The 25821-nt window shown below is 51.8% G+C and overlaps 1 protein-coding gene across 1 annotated transcript; it reads right to left on the bottom strand.

Annotated features, from left to right (window-relative positions):
• Positions 1–1666: 1666 nt before the first annotated feature.
• On the bottom strand, positions 1667–25326 carry NALF2 (NALCN channel auxiliary factor 2). Its single transcript, XM_065901369.1, has 3 exons — positions 24469–25326; positions 2457–2628; positions 1667–2052 (listed from the first exon to the last, which is right to left on the bottom strand). Exons 1-3 carry the CDS (start codon positions 25324–25326, stop codon positions 1667–1669), a joined length of 1416 nt encoding a protein of 471 aa, XP_065757441.1.
• Positions 25327–25821: the final 495 nt, after the last annotated feature.

Below are 25821 nucleotides of genomic sequence, written 5' to 3'. Positions count from 1 at the left end.
AGCTGTTCCCTCCCCCTCCCCCTTTTGGTTTCCCCTAATGCAGCTCCAGGCCCACCCCTCCCCTTAACTCACTGGCATTGCATCCCAGGACACAGGTCCTTCTGGCACTGAAAGCCGCTTGGCCCGTCCCAGGAACACAGTTGTGGCTTCCTTTCTCGTCTGCTCCTATTGGCTTGTAGATGTCCCAGGCCATGTGGCCTCCCACCCCTAGGAGGTCAGCACGAGGCTAATGGCCCCCAAGGGGCTCTCCAGGCCTCTTCCCTCGTGCAGCTCTCTAGCCTGACTAAACACTTCAAGTCTCTCAACCAAGGGACCACAGCACATCGTCTTTATTTAGCAGGTCCTCTTGCCAGTTTCTGGACTTTCTCCAGCTAGGGGCAGGGGTGGCTGGATTAGGGGACCTGCTACAGGGTGAGGAGCAGTGTAGTGGTTCCACAATTGGGATAGTAACCCATGGGGTCAGGGATGAGAAGGGATGAATACTCTTTGGTAGGCTGGGGACAGGGACAGGCTGGGCATGGGGGTGGCTCATCTCTGGAAAGCTCTGGGGCAACGCCACCAGGGTTTCCGTCATGGAGGCCTGGGCTAGGACGAGATGGGGGAGTCTGGGGACCCAGGCCAGGCCTGACCCTCTTGGGCTTAAGTCCCTCCTCCCCATGGAGATCAGAAATGGAAACGTCTTTGGCCCCAAGGCCAAGATCTCCAGGGCAAGAGTGGCCCTTGGGAGTATGTGCACCTTCTGTAAGATATGGCCCTTCAGACAGCGGCAGTCTGACCATGTGCCCTCAGCCTTCTGTTTCAAGGCCCAAGAACCCAGTCCCTGTGCTCCTTCTCCAGAGGGCTCCTTATGCAACCCTTTCTGATTTGGGGACGTGTCCTCGAGCCTGCCTCAACACTGATCATCTGCCTCCCCAAAGCCAGGTGGTGACAGCCCATTTAGCCATCTCTCTAAGCCCTCTGCCCACCTCTCTCCTCTCCTCTCCCTCTTCCCTATCTCCGCTCTCTCCCGCCACTCATTCTGCACCCCCTTCCTATACCTCATGGCCTAGGGTGCTGGGGCACAGCTTAACCGGGGCCCTGACCTAGCCGCAACTGCGTACACCTCATGTCCCAGCTGGGCCCTTCCCTGTGGCGGCCCCACGTGGGATAAGGTGCGCTGGAGCGGGAGGAGGGCCGCTGTGTCGTCTGCCGTTGCCTGCAGGGGTGTGGGCAGGAGGGAATTAAGGATCGTGGCAACAAAAGGAATGCGGAGGGGGGAAAGAGCTTCTCCCCTCTGTGCCCCCCAACATTCCCTGAAGAGCCAAGGCTGGGTGAGCAGCCTCCTTCCTTGGGGTCAGGGCTCTCAGTGGTGGTGGGCATTTCCACCCCCCACTACCCCCTTTTTTTTTTGGCTAAGCCCCATAGATGGGGGCCTGGGAGGGGGGCACCTGCTGCTCCTGCCTTTTTCTCCTGGATGAGTTTTGCAGCTCCCTGGGGCCCTCTGGCCGTTCTGTTGGAGCTGCTTTTGGAGCGGGGGTTGGTAGGGGGCGATGTGTGATTGCCCCGTTTCCCCCACCCCCCACCTGGTCCTACACCTCCCATGGGAGGGGCCCCCTCCCCCTCCCCCTGGGGGGGGCGCTGGAGCTGATGTCGGTGTGTGGTGGAGGTCTGATCTCCCTCCTTGCTGTCACTCTTCCCGAGTCAGGCCCTCGTCTAGGGCAGGCAGTGCCTCCAGGCCCGGTCCCCCACCACCCTGGCCGCTGGAGAAGGACACCATGGTATGGAGGAGCATGAGAACAAGGACGTAGAGCCGGATCCTGCTGGGACTGAGGCGGGAGCCCCCAGAGACCGGCAGCAGGGAGGGATTGTGGCTGAGGTGGCCTGGGGGGTCGTGGCGGGGGTGGTAGTGGGGGTACTGTTGGTGGTAGTGGTGGAAGTAAGAGTGGTGGAATTGCTGGTGGTGGGTTTTAGGGGCTTCAGACTCCTTGAACTTCTTCTTCTCCGACTCACAGGAGACCCACTGCACGTCACAGCACTTGGTTTCCGGCCGCTTTGGCGAAGGATCCAGCAACCCTGCCAATGGATAAGCAAGGCGGGGTGGGGTGCTAAGGGGGCTGCTGGCTATGTCCTTCTGAGAGAGGTGATTGTCAAAGCTGGGGCTGCTCTGGTAGTCCTGCCCCAGACTCTTCCCCCTGCCCCTTAGCACCGTCCCTTTCTGGACACATCTTCCAGGGACCCCAGACAGTTTTTCTGGGGTAACTCCCTGGCCAGGTATGTTTTGGATACAGATGGCCACTCTGCTCTCTCCCCCTATTCCACTTTGCCCCATCCCAACCTGGGGCCTCACTACCTACTCCGGCAGCCACTAACCTTCTCCTGACCCAACTTCCCTGTTGCCCTCCCTGCTCCCACAGCCCCGACCTGGTGCCTGCTCTGGGCCCCTGGCCTCCTCCCTCCTCCCAGGGCCCTGCCTTTACCTGTACAGATAAAGCCAGGGAGCCCTCCGTACACCATTTCCTCATTGTCAGGGAGGATAAAGGGGCACCGGGTCTGCACCTCCAGGCAGTATTGCTTGCAGGGCACCCAGCGCTGGCATTCCTGCTGGGTCACGCTGAAGTATTCTGAGCACAGCCAGGCCTTGTAGACAGCCTGTAGGGAGAGGAAAAAGCATCAGCCCAGGCGCCAGCCCCTTTCCGCTTCAGAGGAGAGGGATGAGGAGGGGTGTACCTGTACTCTATAGGGGGAGGGCACGGTGTGCTCACCAGCCCACCCTCAGGATCCAGGGGGTGGGGAAGAAGGGTTTGGGTCAAGACCACTACCTCCTACCCTAAAATCTCCCATTTCGTAGCCAGAACTCCCAAGCCCCCAATCCGCAGTCATCCAAGACTTTGAATTTGTTCGTTGGTAAAATCACAAAATGACTCCTATATCAGAGCTGGAAGAGGCCCATCCAACCATACCATTTTATAGCTGGTCCCGCGAGATGTCCTGACTTGTCTGAGGTCACCTGTATTGAGGTAAATGTCACTTCCATTCAATTCAGCAAACATTTCTTTGGCTGATGGTGTTAAGTTTCTAAACTCAAGAAAAGAGATGGAGAGGATAATCTTTGCTTTACCTCATTAGGGTGTTGTGTAGATCAAATAATATGACACATATGAAAATGTTTTGTAAATTCTATAGTGCAATACAAATGTGAGGGGTTATTTTTAATAAAAACAGGAATCTGCCTTACCAAGCACCACATGTGCCTTCAAGCTCTACTTAACCCATGCTCTGTCCTGTTGGCGTCCGCCCTGGAGTGGAGCAGACACCACATTTCATTTGGAAACTTTGCTTGGCCGTTTCACTTCGTGGGTATACTTCCTGCCCCTCATCTAGCCCACTTCCACCAGGCACTTGGTCCTGGCTAAGAAAGGTTCCCTGCTCTATACTCTTTGGCTATCATCAAGACCAGAGTTCCTCAACGGCGACACTACTGACATTTTGGACTGGATGATTCTTTGTAGTGGGGGCTGTCCTGTGCATTATAGAATATTGAGAAGCATTTCTCGCCGCTACCCAGTAGTTGCCAGTTGCATCCTCCCCCTCCTCATTGTGACAACCAAGAAATGTCTCTGGCCATTGCCAAATATCCCCTGGGTGGGGGGCAAAATCATCTCCCATTGAGAACCAGTGATCTAACTCCTTGCTACTGAAAGTGTGGACCTGGACCAGCAGCATCGCCATCACTTGGAGCTTGTGAAAAGTGCATAATCCCAGGCCCTGCCCCAGACTTGACAAGTCACACCTGCATTTTAACAGGATGCCCAGAGCCCTGCCCACATCCATTCTTCATATTTTCAGGGGCACCTTCCCATAGTTGCTCCTTGTAGCGATGGTTCTCCGACTTCAGTGTGCCTCAGAATCCGCTGGGACACTCGTTAAAAAGGCAGATGGCCCCCTCCAATTCAGCTTCAAGAGGACCGAGGTGGGCTCAGGAATCTGCCTTTGGAGCAAGGGTCCAGGTCATTCTGCGGCCAGAGGCCTTTCAACCACACTCTGAGCAACGTGGTCAGAGCTTCTTACACAGACTTTAAACATTTACACTCAAATACAAATAACTCCACGGTGAACATGGACTTGGGCAATGTAATCCCACACTGGCCTTTTCCAAAGTGGGGGCAGGGGCGTGGTGATGGGTGGTAGTGGGTTGTGGTGCAAGTTACCCCCCTGAGGAACACAGATTTGATACCATTTTCTATATTATAAGAGGAGTTAAACCACTGGCCACTGGCGTGAAGCAAATAGAAAAGCCGGAAAAGATTTCAGTGAGGGTATGAGTTGAGCTGGGGGAGTTCCCTGGTGGTCCAGCGGTTAGGAATCCACCTTCCAATGCAGGGGGCGTAGGTTCGATTCCTGGTCGGGGAACTAAGATCCCACATGCTGTGGGGCAACTAAGCCTGAGGGCCGCAACTACCAAGCCCACGTGCTCTGGAGCCCAGGCGCCACAACTAGAGAGAAGCCTGCATGTTGCAACGAAGAGCCCGCACACCACAACGAAAGATTCCGCGTGCCACAACTAAGGCCCGAGACGGCCAAAAATAAATAAATAAATATTTTTAAAAAAAGAGTCGAGTTGGGACTCAAGGTAGGATTTTAGATGGCACGGGCAGAGATGAGACAAAAGGGCGTTCTGGACCGAGGCAACAGCTTAAGCAAAGGTACAGATGTGAGCACATGCGTGGTGTGCTAAAAGAATGGAGAACGGTTTCATCTGAATGAAGTGCAAAGGATACCAATCTCCCGTGGATGGACATTTATTTCCAGGTTTCCACTATCACAGACAATGCTTTGGTGAGCAGGTCTGTACACACCTCTCTTGAACACTTGTGTTACATTTTATTTATATAAACTCAAGAGTGAAATTATTGGGATAAAAGGTATGTGCAATGGAGTGAGAAGGGAGTGGAAGGAGGTGGAAAGGAACAAGTAAAGGTAAGAGGCAGGGGAAGAGGGAGCTAGAGGGGTAGGAGAGGGGCTCAGGGGTTGGATGGAGTGGCAGTGGAGTCCAGGGGCACAAGGGAGGAGGGGAGGAAGAAAGAGAGGGTAAGAAAGAGTAGGGACTTGGAAGGTAAGAAATGGTGGTTATAGCAGGGGTAGGAAAAAACAGCACTGGGGAGGAAGCAGGGGAATAAGAGATGGAGGGTGTAAGGGAGGTAAAGAGGTACAGTGAGGGTGAGAGAAGATGAAGGCTAAGAAAGAGTAGGGGATAACAGGGTGGGGGACAGGAGACGTGGAAGATGGGCTGTGAAGAGGAGGGGTAAGGAAGACGGAGGAAGAAAGAGGAGGGTTCGAGAGCCAGCAGGGGAATAAAGGGGGGTAAAGAAGATGGGAACAGAGGAAGGCCAAGATAAGAAAGAGGGATAAGACAGCAAAAGGAGATGGGGGAGACAGAAAGAAAAGTAAGACAGGAAACAAAAGGATATCCTTAACGCTAAGGGCCCCAGTACCTTGGAGACTCCCCCCGCCCTCCATCTTGTGGGTCCCAGGGCGCCAAGAGGCAGCTCTGTCCACAGCCTCTGCCCCAACCTCTGCAGCCTGGACCCAGAGTCCACCTCCACCCTCACCCTGAATTGTGTGGAACAGCCCAGTCCTCCACTGCTGGGGTTCAGAGGCCCCTGCGCGATTCTCCCTGGGCTCTTTCGGTTTAATATTCCTGCTCCCAGGTGAGGCTGCAGTGGAGGGCCAGCTCTCCTCCTCCCAGGCAACTGCAATTAGCCTAATAGCAGGCGCTGGTGGCCGGGCACTCCCCGCCTCTGCTCTGGGAGAGAGAGAGGGAGTTGAGGGAGGCAGGGCTGGGAGAGGGGTGACCTGACAGTGGGAGGGAGGCCTTTCTCCTTAGCTAGACGACCCTCCCTCAAGCCCCAGGCCCCAGAGTCACCATGGCGAGCAGGTTGCCTGAGGAGGACACCAGGTCTGTGGGTGGCAAGACAGGAAAAGGCAAGGAACTAGTGAGAGGAATGGAGGAAGTAGAGTGACACGGGGCTGAGAGGTAATCCAATTCCTTAGCCCCACATATGGCCAGCTGAGGTCATTGCTGGCCCATATGCTTTAAAAAGGGGCTGGGGTCCTTCTCAGATGAAAAGTCTGGCTCTCAGGGCTACCACCTGGACGGCAAGCCTGCCTTAGTCTCCGTAGCCCTCTTCCCTAGGCAGGCCTAAGTCACTTGCCCCGTCTCATCAGTGTTAGGACTGAGCCAGAGGGGACCGGGTTGCTTGGGCAGTTGCAGGGGACGTGGGCACTCATCCACAAGGATGGGGAAGAGCCAGGAGAGCTGCGTTCGGAGAGCTGTGGGGCTTGCTGGAGGCGGGGCATGCAGGGCAAAGGAAGAAATGTCTCAGAACCAGACAACAGTCGGTTGGGAGACCCTCGGAGGTCTTTTGCTCTAGTTGCTCAATTCTGGCTGCATATTAGAATCACTCAGAGAGTCTTTTTTATTTTTTCCCCAGGTATCTTGCTATTTTATTTTTAACTAGTTTTTTTTAACATCTTTATTGAAGTATAATTGCTTTACAATGGTGTGTTAGTTTCTGCTTTATAACAAAGTGAATCAGTTATACATATACATATGTTCCCATATCTCTTCCCTCTTTTTTTATTTATTTTTTATTTCTTATTTTTGTTTACATCTTTATTGGAGTATAATTGCTTTACAATGGTGTGTTAGTTTCTGCTTTATAACAAAGTGAATCAGTTATACATATACATATGTCCCCATATCTCTGCCCTCTTGCGTCTCCCTCCCTCCCACCCTCCCTGTCCCACCCCTCTAGGTGGTCACAAAGCACCGAGCTGATCTCCCTGTGCTATGCAGCTGCTTCCCACTAGCTATCTATTTTACGTTTGGTAGTGTATGTATGTCCATGCCACTCTCTCAGTTCATCCCAGCTTACCCTTCCCCCTCCCCATATCCTCAAGTCCGTTCTCTAGTAGGTCTGTGTCTTTATTCTTGTCTTACCCCTAGGTTCTTCATGACATTTTTTCCCCTTAGATTCCATATATATGTGTTAGCATATGGTATTTGTCTTTCTCTTTCTGACTTACTTCACTCTGTATGACAGACTCTAGGTCCATCCACCTCACTACAAATAGCTCAATTTCGTTTCTTTTTATGGCTGAGTAATATTCCATTGTATATATGTGCCACATCTTCTTTATCCGTTCATCCGATGATGGACACTGAGGTTGCTTCCATATCCTGGCTATTGTAAATAGAGCTGCAATGAACATTTTGGTCCATGACTCTTTTTGAATTATGGTTTTCAGAGAGTCTTTTAAAAACGCTTCTGCTTGGCCCACACTGCACTCCAGACCAAGTCAGTCAGAATCCTTGTAGGTGGGGCCCACACATCTAGAGTTTTTCAAAACACCTCAGTTAATTTTAATACGCAGAGAACTTAGCCCTGCTTCATTTTATAGCTGAGGAAACTGAGGCCCAGAAAAGGGGTGGGGGAAGGACTTCTCTACAGTCACATAAAGTAGTGGCAGAGGGAGGAACTTGAAACCCAGTTTCTCGACTCTAACTGCAGGGTTCTTCCTACTGGACCATCCTACCAGTGACTGCATTCCAAACTCAGGGGGCAGGACACATTAGCGTGGGGAGGGGAGGAGAGCTGAGGAGAACCAGGCCTGCTCTTGGCTTTCAGGCTCTTCAAACTCCAGCCCTGGCAGGAAAGCCTTCTTCATCATGCCCTGTCCTCTGAGCTTAACCATCCTGGACCCTCAAGGTAGCAGCAGATGATGGGTGGGGTGAAAAGCCTTGACCTGACAGTGCCCTCCTTTCCCTACAGAATCCCCTTCCCCACCTCCAGCAGGCCACCGCTGGGCTCAATCAAGTTCTGGCTGCTACAGCCAAGTTGCTATGGGAACTGGGAGGGGAAGGAAGCAGGGAGTAACTAGAGGGAACACCAATTAACCCAAAAAGGAAGCTGAGAAGGCTATCCCACCCCTCCTCCCGGCTGGGCTGTTAAACCACTCTTTTTTTTGTTTTTGTATAATGTCTTTTTTTAAAAAAAATATTTACTGGGGCTTCCCTGGTGGCGCAGTGGTCGAGAGTCCGCCTGCCAAGGCAGGGGACACGGGTTCGTGCCCCGGTCTGGGAAGATCACACATGCCGCGGAGCGGCTGGGCCCGTGAGCCATGGCCGCTGAGCCCGCGCGTCCGGAGCCTGTGTTCCGCAACGGGGGAGGCCACAGCAGTGAGAGGCCCACGTACCGCAAAAAAAAAAAAAAAAAAAAAAAAATTACTGATTGATTGATTGATTGATTTTGGCTGCATCAGGTCTTAGTTGCGGCACGCGGGATCTTTAGTTGCAGTATGTGGGCTTCTTAGTTGCAGCGTGCCTGCGGGATCTAGTTCCCCGACCAGGGATCGAACCCGGGCCTCCTGCACTGGGAGCAGGGAGTCTTACCCACCGGACCACTAGGGAAGTCCCTTAAACCACTCTTGAAATGGGAGCAGGTAAGACGAGGGGGGATCCCCACCCATCCTGGGCTCTGCAGCTGCTAGTTTAGGGAGGAGTGGGAGGACCTGGAGAGCCTTACCTTCCTGCTCCCTGGCTTGCAGCCCTGGCGGGCATTCTCATCCCTACGCTCCTCTGGGGAGAAGCGTGTGACTTCTCCTGGCCCCCAGGGTGCTACGGGAATGCATACAAGTGCGTACCTACAAACACAGCCCACAGCCAAGACTCAGGGCCAGAGGGTTTAGGAAGAGGAGGCCATCCTGGGCTCCTCGGTTAGGGGGCGGGAAAACCCTCCAGAGAGGAGAGCTTCAGTTCCTGCCAACCAGGAAGTTGGCAGTTTCCTTCTTGGATTCCAGCTTGCTTCCCTCCCTAGGGCCTATTTCCCCATCCAAATCCTCCCTACAGACCTCTTCATCGCTCTTTGCTTTCCTAAGGCACTCCTGGGACACTTGGCCATGAGCTGCAGCTGCAGAGACCGTGGAGGCAGAGTGGCAATCTGGGCTGGGCTTGGGAATGAAACCCACTGTCCACAGCACATAAATAACCACCCTGCCCCTGGAATTCACCTAGGTGGAAACTGAGGCTCAGAAAAGGGATTTGGTTCAGCCAAGTCAGAAACATGCAAGAAATCAACTATAAAGCCAGGATGAGAAGGGAGGTACTCTGGTGACTAATCCCGTGTCTCTTTGTGCTGCATCCATCAATACACATAGCATTGTGTGAAGGACCTCCTTGGGCAGGTCTGAAAAGAGCCACACGCTCCTATTCCTGATTCTGGGCTTTCAGAAAGTTGGGTCAGAACAGGGTAAGGTCAAGGTCAATCTCTCCAACCCAGGGGAGGGAGATCTTGGACATATCTCTGGGAGTAGTTCCTTGGGATTGGCAGAGTCACACTGAGATGAGAGGCATTACAGGGCAAATGCAGGTGGATGACATGGCTTTACTTTAAGTGGCTGTAAAAATAAGCAACAGCTTTCCTGCTGCTGACAATGAGCAGTCATGAGTCAGAGTGGCCTGGCCTGGCCTGGAGGAAAGGCGGGGGAGATGGCTTGAGAGGTGGATAAGAACCCAGAGCCACTGCAGTTCCAGAGGGTCCGGTCACCTCCAAGTCTCTTAGGCCACCTGCTCCAAGGCCAGGGGCAGCCTGGTTAGTGGAGAAGTGGTGTCCCTAGTGCAGGAGCAGTTCTCTGAAGGAGCCTAGATGACCCATATCAATCAGGTGAGCAGAGGAGGCAGGTTCATGACCACTCGAGAATACGAAGGACTGTGAGAATCACAACTCCACCTCCCTATCTGCTGTTGGAATTTCCACTCCAGCGTCACTGCCACAAGCTAACCAGCTACTGACTGCACACCTCTCGTCACAGGGCGCACGCTCTCTCCTGGGGCAGCCCATATCTTCAGACAAGTCTCGCGGTTAAAGAAGTTCTTTCTCCTTCTGAGCTGAGATAATGCCTCTCTGTGGCATTGCTCATGGCTCCTCCTAGCTCTTCTGGGACCATAAACTTCCTGTCCCCATGCCAGCCCTGCAGTATGTATTTGTAAACTTCCCTGAATCAGGTCAGGTCTTCCCATTCATTTTTTCCTGCAATGATCAATTTCTGAACATGTTCAAGTGCCTGGCACTGGGCTGGGGAACTACATATGATAGAGATAGGGAAGACAAGATCGCTATCTTTAAGGAGCAGGAGAGACAACCTTGTGCGTCAATCATTAGAAGTCACTGCGATAAGCAGTATGTACTTGGTGCAATGATAGCATAAAGGGAGGAAGGATCAATGGTGTTTTGAGGGCTGAAGCACAGGAAAATACCTCCATGTGGGAGAGGCTGGAGTTGGGGCTTGGAAAAAATGGGTAGAAGTTCACTGGGTGGAATAGGGCAGGAATAAGTGCACTTAAAGCGAAGGAATAAGTAGGTATAAAGGCCTGGAGGTGTGAAACAGTGCCGGCTTCAGGCACTGTCGGTAGTTTAGCATAGTTAGAGGGTACAAAGGGGGCCATGATGGGAGATGAGGCTACGGAGGAAGGCCATGCCCATATTATGATATGTTCTGCATGCTGAGGAGGAGCCAGGCTTCATCCTATAGGCAACGGACAGCCTTCAGTGGATTTTAAATACCTGCTTTTTAAAAGATTGCTCATCACTTTTAAGTCAGTGATAAGTTAGTCCTATCACTGACTAACTTTTCAGACTTATGTTCTGAAAGTGTGGATGATGGCGCATAGGCATCAAGACTGGAGGTAGGGAGACCAGTTAGGAGCCTATTGCAACAATCTGAATGAGAGATGATGGGGATACCAGGTTTCTGGCTTGGGTGGCAGGATGAATAGTAGTTTCATTCATTAAAGAAGGGAAACCAGGAGGAGGAGTAGATTTGGGGGTGAAGAAGATGAATTCAGTTTTTGGTCATGCTGACTTTGAAATATAGGTCAGTATATACTAGGCGAGGTAGAAATGTCAAGGAGGCAGTTGGGCACAATGGTCTGAGCTCAGAAGGAGGGTCTGGGCTAGAAATAAAGGTTTGGGAGCCATCAAGGGTTAAGGAGTTAATCATCAGGAACATAGTAGGACTATACTTTTCCACACCCTTTGACATTAGGTATGGCCATAAGACTTGCTTTGGCCAGTGAAATGTGAGTTGAAGTGACATGGATCCCTTCTGGGGAAAAGCTTTAAGAGCTGGAGTACCATCTGCCTCTGCTGCTGACTGTGGAAGCGGTGTTGAAATGGACCTTTTGCCAGCCTGGGTCTCTTGGTGACTATCATGAACAGATGCTCCCTGCTGACCTATTTTGGACATGTATTATGAGCAAGAAATAACTGTTTGTCGTGCTAAGCCTCTGATATTCGGGAACTGTTTGCTACTACAGCGTAACCTGGCTCACTCTGACTGATAGAGCAATAGTGGCAGCCAAGGAAGTAGAGGATATTGCCTAGGGAAAATTAACGCACAGAGAAAAGGACCAACAATGGATCCCTGGAAAACACTAACATTTAAGGGGCAGGTAGAAGAAGGGAATCTGATGAAGATGGGGGAGTGGTTTAAGAGCTTGGAGAAGAAACAGAAGAGAGTGGCATTCTATAAATTAGGGGAGGAGAGTTTCAAAGAATAAGAGTGGTCAGCAGATGAGGACATGCTGGCAGTCGCATCATGGTGAGATCGGTTTCAGTGGAGCAGTGGGGGCAGAAACCAAATTGAAGCCAATTTAAAAGGGAATGTGAGGGAAGAAAAATTGAGAGAGCTATGTGTAGACTACTCTTCCAAGAAGCCAAACTAGTTTTTCAACTGTTTTTTGGGATGTGGTTTCCAGTTCTCTGTTCTACCCTGGTTGTTCCTATTCAGACAAGTTCCTATTTTTCTATGTCCCTTGCAACTGAATGCAATCCCCAGACAGAGTTTATCAACACAGAGTCAAGGAGAAGTATCAGCCCTCCTATCCTAGAAGCTCTGTTTCTGTTAATGCAGCCTAAGACCACATTTGCTCTCTGGGAGACTGTATTGTATTCTTTTGGTAATTCAGTGGAGATGGAGAGGGGAATTTCGGCCTGGAGTGTGGGATCAAAGACACAGCCTAGATCAAAGTCCCTGGAAGGAGCTCAAGCCTTCTGGCAAGACATCTGCATGAATTAAACATCCTTGAGACGGTAGGCTCCCTGAGGACAGGGACTGTGTCTTATCTGTGTATTTCCCTCAGGACTTCACATGGAATTAGGTATACAGAAGAGATGCCTGCTAAGTACTTGAAATCCAAGCGCTTGTAAACCAAGCCTCCAGCAACTAGCCCAGACTGGAGTAAGGTGGAGATCTCCAAGAAAAGGGTGGAAGTAATGGGTTATGTAACGTGTTGCATGAATCTTACAGCTTTGATGGAGAAATTGGGGATGCATTAGCAAAAAAACAAAAAAGAAAAAAATCATAGAAAACTAAGCAAACAGAAAAAAGAGAGGCAATTATTAACTCCAGGAAAACAAGTTGGCCAAGGAAGAAAATGTAATCACAGTATTCTACATGACTCAGCTGTGAACAATATTTATAATCCTTATAATGTAAATATGGAATACTGTTAACACCAGAAATTGTGATATGACAATATTGGATATATGAGGGGAGTGCACATACGGTGCTGCTGGTAGTAAGAGAGCTAAATCCCACTCTAAAAAAATAAATAGGCAGTACATATTTAAATCAGAAAAAAAAAATAAAGAAATGACAGCATTGGTATATCATTTAGAGATGTGTGGAGGTAAATATTAGAAGAAACAGCTAAGAGGTTTAGAAGTATTTGACTCTGAAGAGTGAAGCTTAGGGTTGGAGCAGAGGGCTTCTGTTTTAATTATAAGCAAGGAGCTCTATATCATTTAAAAGATATTACATTATATATCATTTAAAAGACAGATGCTACAAGAATATATATCGATAGATGGAATAGATATACATATGTGTATACATGTATATATATGTATATGTGTGTATCTTTGTGTGCACAAAGATATTTCAAACAGAAAAGTCAAGAAATAGCAGTATCGGCACACCATTAAAAATGTGACAATAAATACCAGAAGAAAAAGCTAACAGAGCTTCAAGTGTTTAACTCTGAAGAGTGACTATATATATGTAGCTTATATGTCTTTTAAAATTATGAACATATATTACTTTGATAAAATGAAAATAAAATAAATATATAAACTGATATGCAGCCATGAACCTCAAAAACAACAAAACAAAATCCCTAAGACTTGACCTGACCAACCTTGCCAGACTCAGCCAAAAAACCCCAGGCCCTACTGCGCAGTCATGGATCGTCTACTTCATCACCGCTGTCTGGGGCATGGGCTTAGGTCAGGTCAGCTTAACAGGCCAGCGGAATTAATGAGCGGCCCCATAGCCAAAGAGAACTCATATGAGAGGAGGGGAACTCTGAGGGCCTCTGTGCCCAACAGCTGTGCAGGCCACCCACCACAGAAATGGTGCCAGTGTGACATGACAACCATGGCTTCATTTGAGTTGCACACAAATGTGTCTGGCATAAAATCCCGCTGCCCCCCTCCCAGGGGGTACACACTGTTAGTCTGGGCCCAGGCCCAGGTAGAAATCTCCAGCTCCCTGCAGGGATCATTGTGAAACCAGCTCCTTGCCCCTACCTTGCTTCTGTCCCCAAACACAGTACCTTGCTAAACAGATGAGAGGCTGGGGAGAGACCTAATAAAAGGACCTGTTAGTTGTGCTTGGTCTCTGGGGGTGAGGTAAATCAAGGCTTTGGAGTCCTTCCATCTCTGGCTCTTCCCTCCCCTACCTGAGCATATCTCTGTGCCCTCATTCACTAGAATCTCTCCAGTTGCCTTCTGGCTCCTAACCTTCCACCTCCACACTAGACACTTCACCTGCTTCTCCCAAATTTCGTGCAGCAACGAAAACCCAATGCAGCCAAAAATAAATTTAATTTAAAAAAAAAAGCTCGTCCAAGGCCACACAGCCAATAATAATATATGGTGGCTACCATTTTCCGAGCACTTTCCATCTCACAGGCACTGTGCTCTTAAGAGATTAGCATGTTATATGTCATTGAAGCCTAATAACGACCCTATTTCTGAGTTTTGAATTCAAAGAAAATGAGGTTCCAAGAGAGATGAAAGGTCTCAACAACTGTTTTATGGAGAACACAGATTTCAAGCTGGAATGTGAGGTCAAGTTTCCCTGGGCTTCGGTTCCCAAGCTTATACACCATATTGCCCCTAGGATGGTCCCTCCATTTCACTATCACCATTGAAGTGATTAGCTTGTTACTTAAACAAATCTTTTTGATGGAATTTCAAGTCAAGTTGGGGAGAGATTTCTAGGACTGGATGGGAGAGTGATTTTCTAAAATCAGTGTATTCAGCTCATTCCCAATATGAGTAAAGTTTTCTTTGTAAGGGAGTGTCGGGGGAAGAATACTTGGGTACTAGGGGCTACAAATGACCACTTCCATTCCCCCATCAAAGCACTCCCTTTCCTCTTTCCTCTAAATGCATGCGTGTGCGCATGCATGGGAGCACAAACACACACACACACCCTGGGAGTGTCGAAAAGAGGCAACTGTTCCTGCTCTGATCTTTGGCAACCTGTGATGGGAAGGCAGCTCTCTCCTTGTACAAAGGTCTTCTTGCCTTTGGACATGAATTCTCCTGTTCCAGGTCTTGTCACGTAGGGGCTCCTGGAACTGCCTTGCCCTGGAAGACTCCAATACTAGAGTCCATTCCTTCAGAAAGGTTTCAGGGGCAGCCACAACACTCTACCTAATTGCTCCTTCTCCCCAGCTTGCTCCATAAATGTTCTTCATCGAAAAGCCTTTGCTCCAGTCAGGTGGAGAGTTAGCCAGAGCTGGGTTCAGATTCTGGCTCTGCCACTAACTGGCTGTATGAACTTGGACAAGTCATCTGTAAGGAGGTAGGGACTCAGTCACTAATTTGCTGTGTGACTGTAAGCAAGGTACTCTCCCTCTCTGAGTCTGAATTTGGATCCAAGAAGATGGTCCCTAGGGAGGCAGCAGGCATGGGGAGAAGACAGGCTCAAACATCTTTAACCTCAAACATTTCTGTGGTCAAATCCCAGGTTTGCTCTCACCAGTTATGAAAACTCAAACAAGTTACTTAAATTCCCTGATCTATACTTTCCCTATCTGCAAAATGGAGATAATAAAAGCACATATCCATAACCTTTCCGTAAATGATGTCTGTAAAGCAACTAGCACAAAGCTTTACCTATAGTAAAATTACACTGGTACAGATTGGGTACCCTGGATTTGACCTAGATTCAAATCCCAGCTCCAACTCTTATTAGCTGGATGACCTTGAGCCAGTTACTTAACCTCTCTGAGCCTGTTTTCTCCTAAGTAAAATGGGGATAAATATATATACACTTCACAAGACAGATGTAAGAATTAAGTGAGATAAAGTATATAAAAAGTGCCTGGGATAATTCCTTTCCTTCCCACGCCCTCCTTTCAAGCTCTAAGATGCAAATAATAAATGGAAAAAAACACAACTGCCACAAATGTAATCAGAAAAAAATCATTAATACATACAAGTCAATAACAAAAACACAAGACATGGACAGACAATTCATAAAACAGGCAATACAAATGACCCATAAACAAGAAAAGCAAAATTTGACCTAAGGAATGCAAATTACAAGCCAATGCTATAACACTTTTCGGCTACAAATTAGTAAAGTTTAAAAAATATGATAATCAATATTAGACAAGGGTGGTAAATTAGTCTCACATTTTTGGCGAGGGTATAAACTAGAAGCAGCCTTCTGGAAAGAAATTTGGTAAGAAAGAAATTTGTATGTCAAAAGCCTTAGAAAGGTTAATACTCTTTGATTCTGTAAGACTAGTTCCAAATGTTCGTCCTGAAGAATTAATGTATATGCTTCCATTTGTATGCAAAACAAGGGAAAGAAAAAGTCATTTTGTGTGCAAATGTTGATGTAAGCTCAGAGAGGGATGGAAGGATACACACCAAATCGTTAACATCAGTGACCTCAGGGCAGTGGGACTGTGGGGGGAGGGAACAGGAAGATTACTAAGTGGAATACAGAGGTTTCTTTATAAACCTCTGTATTGTTAGATTTGGTACAATGAAGGTGCATTATTTTGTGATTTAAGAAACTCAGCAAAGTAGAGAAATAAGAAAAAAATGATTGAGATACTATTTATTAAAAAAAAGGAATCACAGACCTGACAAAGATTTATGGACAAAGATATCCATCACAGCTTTATTTACAATAGTAAAAGTTGAAAGTAAATATCCAACAATAGGGTACTAGGTAACTAAATTGCACTAAATTCATGGGATGGGATATTGCATGCTCATCAGGAATGATGTTTGTGGGAAGTCCCTGGCGGTCCAGTGGTTAGAACTCCACGCTTTCACTACCAAGGGCCCAGGTTCAATCCCTGCTAGGGGAACTAATTCTGCAAGCCATGCGGCACAGCCAAAAAAAAAAGAGGTTTGTGAATATCTAATTACATGGAAAGATATTCAGTATAACTTTAGCAATAAGTTAAAAAGAGCAGGGTAAAAAACCTGGATGATTTCAACTATGTAAAAATATATAGTCACATCTATTAGGGTGGCTATTATCAAAAAAAAAAAGGAAAAGTATAAATGTTGATGAGAATGTGGAGAAATTGGAACCCTGTGCATTGCTCGTAAGAATATAAAATGGTGCAGCGCTGTAGAGAACACTATGGAGGTTCCTCAGAAAGTTAAATATAGAATTACCACATGATCCAGCAAGTCCATATCCGGGTATCTAACCAAAAGAATTGAAAGCAGGGATTCAAACAGATACTTGTATACCAATGTTCATAACAACATTATTCACAATGGCCAAAATGTGGAAGGAAATGAAAATATAGGTCCACACAAAAACCCGTCTATGAACGTTCATAGCAGCTTTATTCATAATTGTTCAAAGGGGGAACCAACCCAAGTGTCCATAGAGATGAATGAATTTAAAAAATGTGGTACATCCAGACAACGGAATATTATTCACCCATAAAAAAGAATGAAGTACTGATACATGCCAAGATCCTCCTGAGATTGTGACAGAGGATGGGCGTGAGGAAAGGAGGTGTCTGCTCCCTCCTTTCTCTACAGGCTCTACCAAGGAGATGGGAGGAGCTGGGCTCCTCTTGCCTGGAAGGAGGGTATCTGTTAGATTCTCAGCCCCAATCTGCTGGAAGGATCAACCGGGGCAGGAGAGGAGTAGGTCTCCTAGACAGACCTAGTGCAGGCCTGAGCCCTGCCCAGCAGCTGCTGGGAGAGCTGGGAGGGGAAACCGTGAGACCGTATCACCCCAGAGCCTGTGAAGGCCTGGCTTGGCCTTTGGACACCCAGTTCCCATGCCAGGCTTTTGGTGAGCCCTGGCCTGGGATGGCGAGGCTTCTCTTGGAGGTAGAAGGAAGTGCCAACTCACCAAGCTCTGCCCGGAGAAGGACGAGTGGTGGTGGTGGGTGTTACCATTGTTTCCAGTCTTTGTATTTGGTTTCCAGCAGATAGCATGGCTACCTGGCTGATCTGTGAAAGGTGAGCATATCTGCTTAGTGTCGAACTCAACTAAAACTTCCAACCAGGTTAATCCTTCAGAGCTATTTGAGACTCAGAATCTTTTAAAAATACCTTTTTTTTCCAATTGCCAAAAAGGAGACTGGGGTATTGAACAAGGAGGATGTTGGTGGGTCCCCACTTTGGATCTGAGCTACTCCAGGGGGTCCCTACAAGTTGCCAGTAGGTGCTGCTGGATTTCCCTTGCAGTTCATCAGCTTCTCACTCCAGCCTCTCAAGAGCCAGCTGGGCATTGCCTCTGACAGCTGGGGGAGTTTATCAAGATTTTCTTTATACATGTGTGCACTGGGGAAAGGACAGACAGACCTGGGTTTGTGTGGCAGTCCTCCCACCTTTTAGCTATGTGTCCTGGATAGGTCGGTCACTTTCCTTCACTGAACCTCAGTTGTCACATTTGTAAAAAGGGAATAATGAGAGTACCTGCCTGCTAGGACGACTATCAGGATTAAATGAGTTCACGGACACACATAAAGCCCCTGGCATCTCCCAGGCACTTGGAGGCTGGCAGTTTTCTTTTCCCCTTTCCCTTTGTCCTTTGGCACCAGCCTGCCTTCACCTTCTGGCCCAGAGACTTGTGGCTCAGGTTCCAGCTCCTTTTTCCAGAATCCATTCAAACAGGAGCTTTGGTCCTGGCAGCTCCTGTCACTCCATGGTAACCCCTTCCTTCACCAGGACCAGCTGCAACTCACCTGGTGCCCTTGCTCTCCTCTCTAAGCATGGCTGCTTGGCTCGAGGTATCAAAAATTCAGGCTTTTCTGAACACTCTCATATACCCAGGGAGAAAAGTCTGGTCCAGCATCCCTGCACACACCCTGGTCTGTGCGCCTGTAACCACAGGAACACAACATACCTATTCCCCAGAGGCCTCCCGGCTCAGCATTGGAGAATGGTGCTCCTGGAGGCCCACATTTGTCTAAACCCCCTCAGAAGCTGCCCCTGGTTTTCCAGCAAACACCTGCAGCTGGAATCCACATGTGGCTGAGACGTGAGCTGGGGATGGGGGAGTAGGGGTGGGGGCAGGTCTGATGCCCAGTCTGCAAGGGCACAGGGCAGATAAACAGCCTCACAGGGTGGGAACATAAAAGAATTGCCCATAAAAGAACTGCCCTGAGGGAGAAGTTTTTCTAGGGCAAACTCCCACCCTCGAGCCTAAGGTGTCGTCCTACATATGCACCCACACACCGAAGGGTGGGTGTGCCCTTTCCCTGAGACACCGATGCCTGGGGAGGAGACCAACATGCACCCACATGGCTTAGAGGCACCCTCTCATGCTTGTAATGTGTTCGGAGATCCCTGACTCTCCTTTAACCTCAGCCGCACCCACTGTCTTCCCTTTCCTCACCCTTACCTCCACTGTGTTTAGCAGACTCTTCCAGTCAGACCATGAGAGTGGGTGGAAGGCTGCTGGGCTCCCTTCCTCCACTTAACTCCCCTCCGCCCCCACCTTCAGGAGATACCAGTTTATCCTTCATGGAGGTTCCCGTTGCTATGGTGACTATAGTAGTCAGGCACCAGCCTGTGGGAAGGATGGGAAGGCGCCATGAAGAAGACTGTGCCTTGTGTGTGTGTCTATGTGTCTAAGCATGTGTGCATTCACACACACACACACACACACACACGTCCACACTGAGTGGGGAGGAGAGAAGGCAGGAAGGAGAAAAAGAGCAGAGAGGGAGAAAGGGGACAGGAGAAGAGGGGACCAGAAGATGAAAGGGGGGCAGGAGGAGGGATGGGGATCAGAGAGGCGAAGTGTGAGAGGGGTGTGAGGGATGCGAGGGGTGAGGGGGCATGCAGGAGACAAGGGCAAGAGATGCAGTGCCGGGACGGGGGTTAGGGATGAGGCCAGAAGATGGTCAGGACTCGGGGTAAAGGTTGGTGGAGTATGAGGTAGAGGTGAGAGATGAGGGGAGTGGAGCTGGATGGGAGATGGGAGAGGGCTGGCCGTTAGAAGGGAGCAGGGAGGGGCGTGGGGGGAAGGGGAGGGGTGGGAGCAGGTGGGGGTAACTGTGGGGAGAAGTGGGCGTTGGAGGAGTGAGGTGTGGGTGCGGTTTGGGAAGGGTCTAGCAGAAGGTTGGGAAGCTTGTGGGGTCATTGGTATGTGGGGGTGTTGGCTGTGGGCCAAAATTGGGAGGAATATGGGGATTGGTAGTGGGGTGGGTCAGGGTAGGGGTGAGGGGATCCGGAGAGGTGTGGGCAGCGTGGGGCCACTTTCCCACTCTCACGTTTAAGCCCCTATACCCTGTCTGAGCTACAAACATTGCCTCTTCCGTCCCCGGCCCTTCCCAGAAGCCCGGTGCTCACGTTCATGGCCAGTGAGCTTCGGTGGATCTGGACGCCCCTCCTCAGGGGAGCCTTTGCCATGGTCCTGGGAGGCTGCTTCTTGACTGCCTCCCCCTTCCTCCACCCCCAAATGGGGACAAGGGTACTCTCTCTGCCCTCACGAACCCTGGGTCAGGGAGGCTGACTGTGGGGCACTGCTCCGTGCCTGAAAGCTTGGGTGACAACAGGGACCACTTGCCAACTTGGGGCTCCTGCCCTTTGCCCAGTGCCCCGAGCTTCCTGCTCTCGGCACCAGCGTTAGCCTGGGAATCCTGCTTGGCAGGAAAACTGTGGCAGGTGGGAGGAGAGAGGAAGGCAGCGAGGCAGAAACAGCTGCCAGCCGGAGTGGAGGAAGAGGTCCCCAACGGGTAAGGGCAGAAGGCGAGGTGCTGGCTCTGGCTGGGTGTGGGTGTTAGGCCTCCTTCCCTGGCCTTGCCCATCCAATGCTGCTGTTGCGGCAGCAGGCTCTGCTCACTGGCCTGAACTCTGAGCTGACACCGACCTCAGAGGTCAGCTGATCCAACCCGCTCTAGACTCCGGAGTCAGAGTCATCTCCACAGCATTTCCCCCAGGGTCTGTCTGAATCAGGCTAGACCTTTCCCCTGGGAGCAGGAACTCACCTCCTCTCAAGGCACTCTGTTCCCTCTTTGGAAGGAAAAAACTGTTAACTGAACAACTCTGATATGCCAGGCCTAGGTACTGTGCAGACTTCTCATTAATAATGAGCTCATAGGGCTGTTCTGATGAATTACCTCCATTTTACAGATGAGAAAAGTGAGGCTGAGAGAGCTGAAGTCCCTAGCTCAAGGTCACACAGGTAATACATAAAAAGGCTGGGCTTGAACCCAGGACTTTCTAACCATGAAGTCCCTCGAAGGTTAAGCAGGACATGCCTCTTGTTTTGCATCCTGACAACTCTTCTGAGGTCTGAAGTTGGAGACCACACCTTCCTGAGTCTCCTCTTCGTCAGGTGAAACAGCTCCTTCAACTCTGTCCAGGAGAACTTGAGTTTTAGCCTCCTCCTCAACTGCTCAGTGTGAGACCCAGAACCAAACACACAATATGCCAGGTGGGTGTGGGCCAGTCCCGAAGATAACAGAACTATCGCATCCTTCCTTGGCATTAACCTTTATGGTTGTGGCCCTATGGCTAGTGAGAACTGAGAACTGGCCTTCTATCCCTTCTTGGATCAGAGCTATGAGAGAAGAGGCCAGGGTTTTGTTCCCATCTCCACCACTGCCCCCCCACCCCCCATCAGACTATCCTCAATTTAGAGTAGGGAAGGGGCAGAGGTGGAGGAAGAGGCAATCAGAAACCAGGCGGGGTGTGGCAGGGCTGGGAGATGGAGAGGGCTGGGGGAGTGAGGGGGTGGTCCAGTAACCACAGGCAGGGCCAGAAGGGCTAAGCAGAGCAGGAGGCAAGGGCTGAGGGGATGCGTGCACAGGGAGGCAAGGGAGGGGTGGAGCGGGGCCCCAGGGGTTGGGAGAGGCCAGCGTGGGAACGGGCATTGACCTCCCTAAGTTATCATTGCCCTGCTGTGTGAGAGGAAGTCAGTCACACGTTAAGGAAATGTCACAGCTGGTACTAAACTGGGAGGTGTCACAGGCAGCAGTGAGGACAGGTATGATGTGTGGGGCCCTGTGTGGCCCGAAACAGGGGCAGATGTCGCAAAGGGAGAGAACAGGGTTTCTGGGGCTGCCCGGGAAAGATCTAACTGAAATACTGGGGACAGGCCCCCGGGGATGGGGGTCACCTGGCCTTGGAGCAAAGGCTCCAGGTTTGGTTTCCAGCAGCAGAGGAAGCCACCTCACCCTAGCCTGGGGCGGTGTGCTCTCCACCCTGGAGAAGCTTGGAGGATGTGGCATTATCTCCAAGGGATCCCATTTGGGGGAGGGGCTGGACAGCAGGGCTTGAAACTGGGGGGCAGGCTTGGGGATCTGCAAAAAAGGCCTGGGATAGAGGTGGGGCACTGGGGTGAAGACAGAGGGGCTGCAGGAAGGAGGAGAGCAGGGCCGTCTTTTCCTGTAGGGCCTGTAATACAGCTGGAATCCAGAGGCCTGTGGGTGTAGGCCTCAGTGAAGGGAGAGCATGTTGGAGAGGGTGGGAAAGACAGGAAGAAAGCTGTGGAGCTGACACTGCCCTTCTCCCAGCACAGCAGGCAGCAAGAGAGCAGGCGGAGTTCACTTGAGAGGGAGAGAGAGAGTGAGAGTGTGAAAGCAGCAAGGAGACAAAGGAGGGCAGGGAGGGCCCTGGCCATTGCAAACCTGATGAGAGGCCATGGCCAAAGCGTGAGCTTAGCATCGACGCCACGTGGGTTGGAGTCCTGGCACTCCTGCTCCTTAGCCGACTGGCCTTCGGGCAAACTGCTTGAGCCCCCTGCACCTCAGTTTCCCCATCTGTAAAATGGGGCCCATGATGCTGGTATTACCAGCCTCCCCAGGCAGTTGTGATCTCATAATACACGTGAAAGAGGCTACAAACCCTAAGCAGGACATCACTGCCAGGTGTTCTGTTATTCTTACAAAATACTATCAGCTACCTTTTCCCACTTCAATCTCACAAAAGACTCAGGATGTGGGCAGAGCCAGGATTATTATCCTTGTTTTACGAATGAGGAGACAAAAGCTTAGAGAAGTGAAGTGACGTGCCCAAGGTCACACTACGAACAAGTGGTAGAGATGATCAGGCCTCCTGAATCCAAGATATCAGTTGTCTTTCTCCTCCAACAAACTGCTTGGTAAAAATAATCAACATGAGGGATTATCATTTAGTGCCGGATCAGACAGAGCCTGAAGCCAACTATGACCTGGAGAAAACCCCATGGGAAAGTTGTAGCATGGTCTCTTTTTCATCCTGGAGATTGTGGGAAAGAAAAAGTCGGGGCCACGGGGTTGGAGGGAAGGCCACAAAAGGCAGACAGCCTTTTTTCTGTCTGCTAGTGGCCCGTGTCCCTCTGCTCGCACTGACATCAAGGGTGTGTGTCTCTATCTCTATATGACAAAATGTGTCCTTTTTCATGTGACAGTACTTCTGCCTGTGTGTCTCTGACCTCCTGGGGAGATGTGCATATGTATGACACCTTGTCTGCTTCTGTGGCACCGTTTGTGGGTGTTGACGACCTCTCTCTACCTCTGTGTGACTTTGCCCGGGGTGGTGGTGGTGCTGTTTGGCAGTGTGTGTGTGTCTATCTGTCTGTACACCTTTAAGAAGTGGAATATCTCATTTGGTAGTGTGAGTGAGGCAGTGAGTCAGCTGAGGCTGAGGGAGGCGGGAGGGAGACTGCTAGGTTACGAGAACAGGAAAAAGGAGAACGAGAAAGTGAAGTCAGGAGCAAGGAGCTACCCGTTTCCTCCCCGACCCCCTGCCCAAATCCCTAAGGAGCCCACCAAGAGCGTGGAACCGAGCAGAAGTCCGCAGGGGTCACGTCAGATGGAAAGGGGCACTTTCTGTCCCTCCCCAAAGCCTCGGAGGGAGACAAGCTAGGCTATGAGGCAACTGTCTCCCTCTCCAGCTCTCAGCCCCCAGCTTGAGGATGGGTGAGACCAGCACCCCACCTGGTCTCCTCTTCACTTGACCCTTTGACCTTGCTGTTCTCTTTCCTCTCAGAGGCAGGCCACCTGGCCAGGCTGCACAAACAGAGCAGTAGCACCATGTCCCAAATGTTTACAGCCCCCATACACCCACTGTCCAGAACGACCCTGCTCAGGGTCAAGAAGTTTCTCAACACTCAGCTCTGCCCTAGGCAGGCCCATTCTGCAGGGGCCCCGCCTCTCCTCTGGATGCCTGTCCCCAACAGCCAGTAAGCCAGCTTTCCCTCCACTGCCACCCCAGGGCACTGGGAAAGCACTGGAACTTCTGTAGTGCACCAGCCTCCAGTAGTCCTCCCACAAGCTGCTGTGCCCTGCTCCCAGCTCCTTCTCTTGTCAGGGGAGAGGAGCTGGCAGGTACATCCTTGGGAGAAAACAGGCACCCTGGGGCTCCACCTGCTTAGACTCTGACTAGCCACCTCAGGTCATATAAGGTCAACAGTGTGCTGTGCCCCATAACCAGGTGCCCCTCCTCTCACCCACTGGCAGGGGCCAAAGGGTCAGGGTTAGGTTGCCAAATAGTCTTCCCCCACCTTTGGCCTTCCCCCTGCACCAGCCAGTCCCAGGACTTTCCATTCCAGCCAAGGAAAGGAAAGGGGCACCGCTAGGTGAGGACGGGGGCTGGGGGAGCCAGAGCCCTCTTTCCATCCCTTTGCCAACCGAGGGAGCCCCCGGACCCCTCCCTCCTCATGCGGGGGGCGGGGCGCGAGAAAGCCCCAGTCAGATGGTGCCCAAAGCCAGAATCAATAGAAGTTGGCCAGGTGGTTACCTGACTTGAATCCCTGAGGCCCTGCTTCCCGGGAGGGTCCCAAGGTAGCACTACCCGTGCCCCACTGAGAACGGTGGGGGTGATGGGGGGAGGTGAGGTGGGTAGAGGGGGAAACCACCTTTTTTCTCCCGGTCCCACCGCCACGGCTCCCGCCGCCGAAGCGGCAGCCGTTGTGGCCGCGGACGCCAGTCCCTACCTTACAGCCTTTCGTGCAGGACCGGATTGAGTACTCTTCTGCCTGTAAGTATTTATGCAGCACGAGGTCGAACTCGTCATATTTTTCCTGAGCATGTCGGTCGAGCCGCTGGTACGCCTCGATACAGTTGCTACACACCTCCCAGGCCCCGGAGCCCGGGCTAGCCACCAGGGCCAGCAGGTCCCCCAGCAGGGTGTCCAGGCTGCAGTCCAGGCTGTCGGGGCGGTCCATGCCCAGCAGCAAGTCCCAGACCGTGTAGGTGTCGCAAAAGGAAAGAGTGAAGTTCCGAAAGTGGCCTTTGAGCAAGTTTTTTTTGGCGGTGGGGAACTCGGCCGGGGCACGGGAAGGGGAGTCGGGGGGCCGTAGAGGGGGCGCTGGGGTGGTCGGTTCGAAAAGTCTCTGCAAAGATCGCAATTTGGTGCAAGCTGCGTCCAGCCCCGTGGGTTCTGGGACGCCGCCGCAGTCCGGCCCGGGACCGGCGGCGGGGGCGGCTTTGGTCAGGTTGCTGTATCGCGGGCCGCAGGTGCCTGGGGGCGCGCTGGGCTGGTCGGGCGGCTGCGGCGGCGGCGGCAGCACCGCGCGAGGAGGCACCGGCTGCAGCTCCCGGCCGGCCCCCCAGGGCGGCCGCATGGCGCTGCTCAGCTCCCTGGCCCGGGGCCGGGCCCCCGCGCACAGCCACAGATGGTCAGCGAGCAGCACGGTGAAGAAGAGCAGGGACGCCAGGGACAGTCGCCATCGCTGCGCCCGCTCGGAGTCGGCGCAAGGTTTGTCGCTCGGCCTGGGAGCCCAGCAGCAGCAGCAGCAGATAGTCAGCGCGGCGGCGTCTTTCCCGGGCCACATCCAAGCGCCCCTGAACATATTTCAGGGGGGTCCGGGCTGGAGGAAAAAGGCGGGCGCGAGGCCGGACGGCCGTCTCGGGCTGGCGGGCGGGCAAGCCGGCTGCGCGCCGCTCCGCGCTCCTCGGCGCCGTCCAGGCTCTACCTCGGGGGCTGCATGGCGAGGCAGGCCGGCCGGCCCGGGGCCCCGCTCAGGCCGGAGTGGCGGGGCGCTCTCGCGCCGTCCCCGCGCCCCTCCCGCGCTCCCTCGCTCGCCGCCCGGGCGCGGCCGCCCGGCCCGCTAGGCGCTGCCCGGCGTCCCGGCGGGGGGCGGTGCGGGGCACTGGGGCGGTGGCGGCTGCGGCGGCGGCGGCGCCGCACTCCTCATAGTGTCGGGCCGCTCAGCTGCCCCGGGCTCAGCGCCACTTCACTCCGCGCCGGCTGCCGCCCGGCTAGCACTCCGCTCCGGCCGTCTCGGCTCGGCGCAGCTCTGCGCCCCTCAGCGCCGCCGTGCGGGCCCGGCCGCCGCGCTCCGCTC

The sequence above is a fragment of the Phocoena phocoena genome, chromosome X (assembly GCF_963924675.1).
Source record: "Phocoena phocoena chromosome X, mPhoPho1.1, whole genome shotgun sequence".
NCBI lineage: Eukaryota > Metazoa > Chordata > Mammalia > Artiodactyla > Phocoenidae > Phocoena > Phocoena phocoena.
This window is presented reverse-complemented; position numbering and strand designations above follow the sequence as displayed.

Bases quoted from the DNA above. Each gene is read 5' to 3' on its own strand.
- NALF2 (XM_065901369.1), bottom strand. From the start codon at position 25,326: ATGTTCAGGGGCGCTTGGATGTGGCCCGGGAAAGACGCCGCCGCGCTG. The intron at 2,629-24,468 runs GTAGGGACTGGC...CTCTCCCTACAG, and splicing joins CCTGCACGAAAGGCTGTAAG to GCTGTCTACAAGGCCTGGCT. The intron at 2,053-2,456 runs GTAAAGGCAGGG...ATCCATTGGCAG, and splicing joins CCCTGGCTTTATCTGTACAG to GGTTGCTGGATCCTTCGCCA.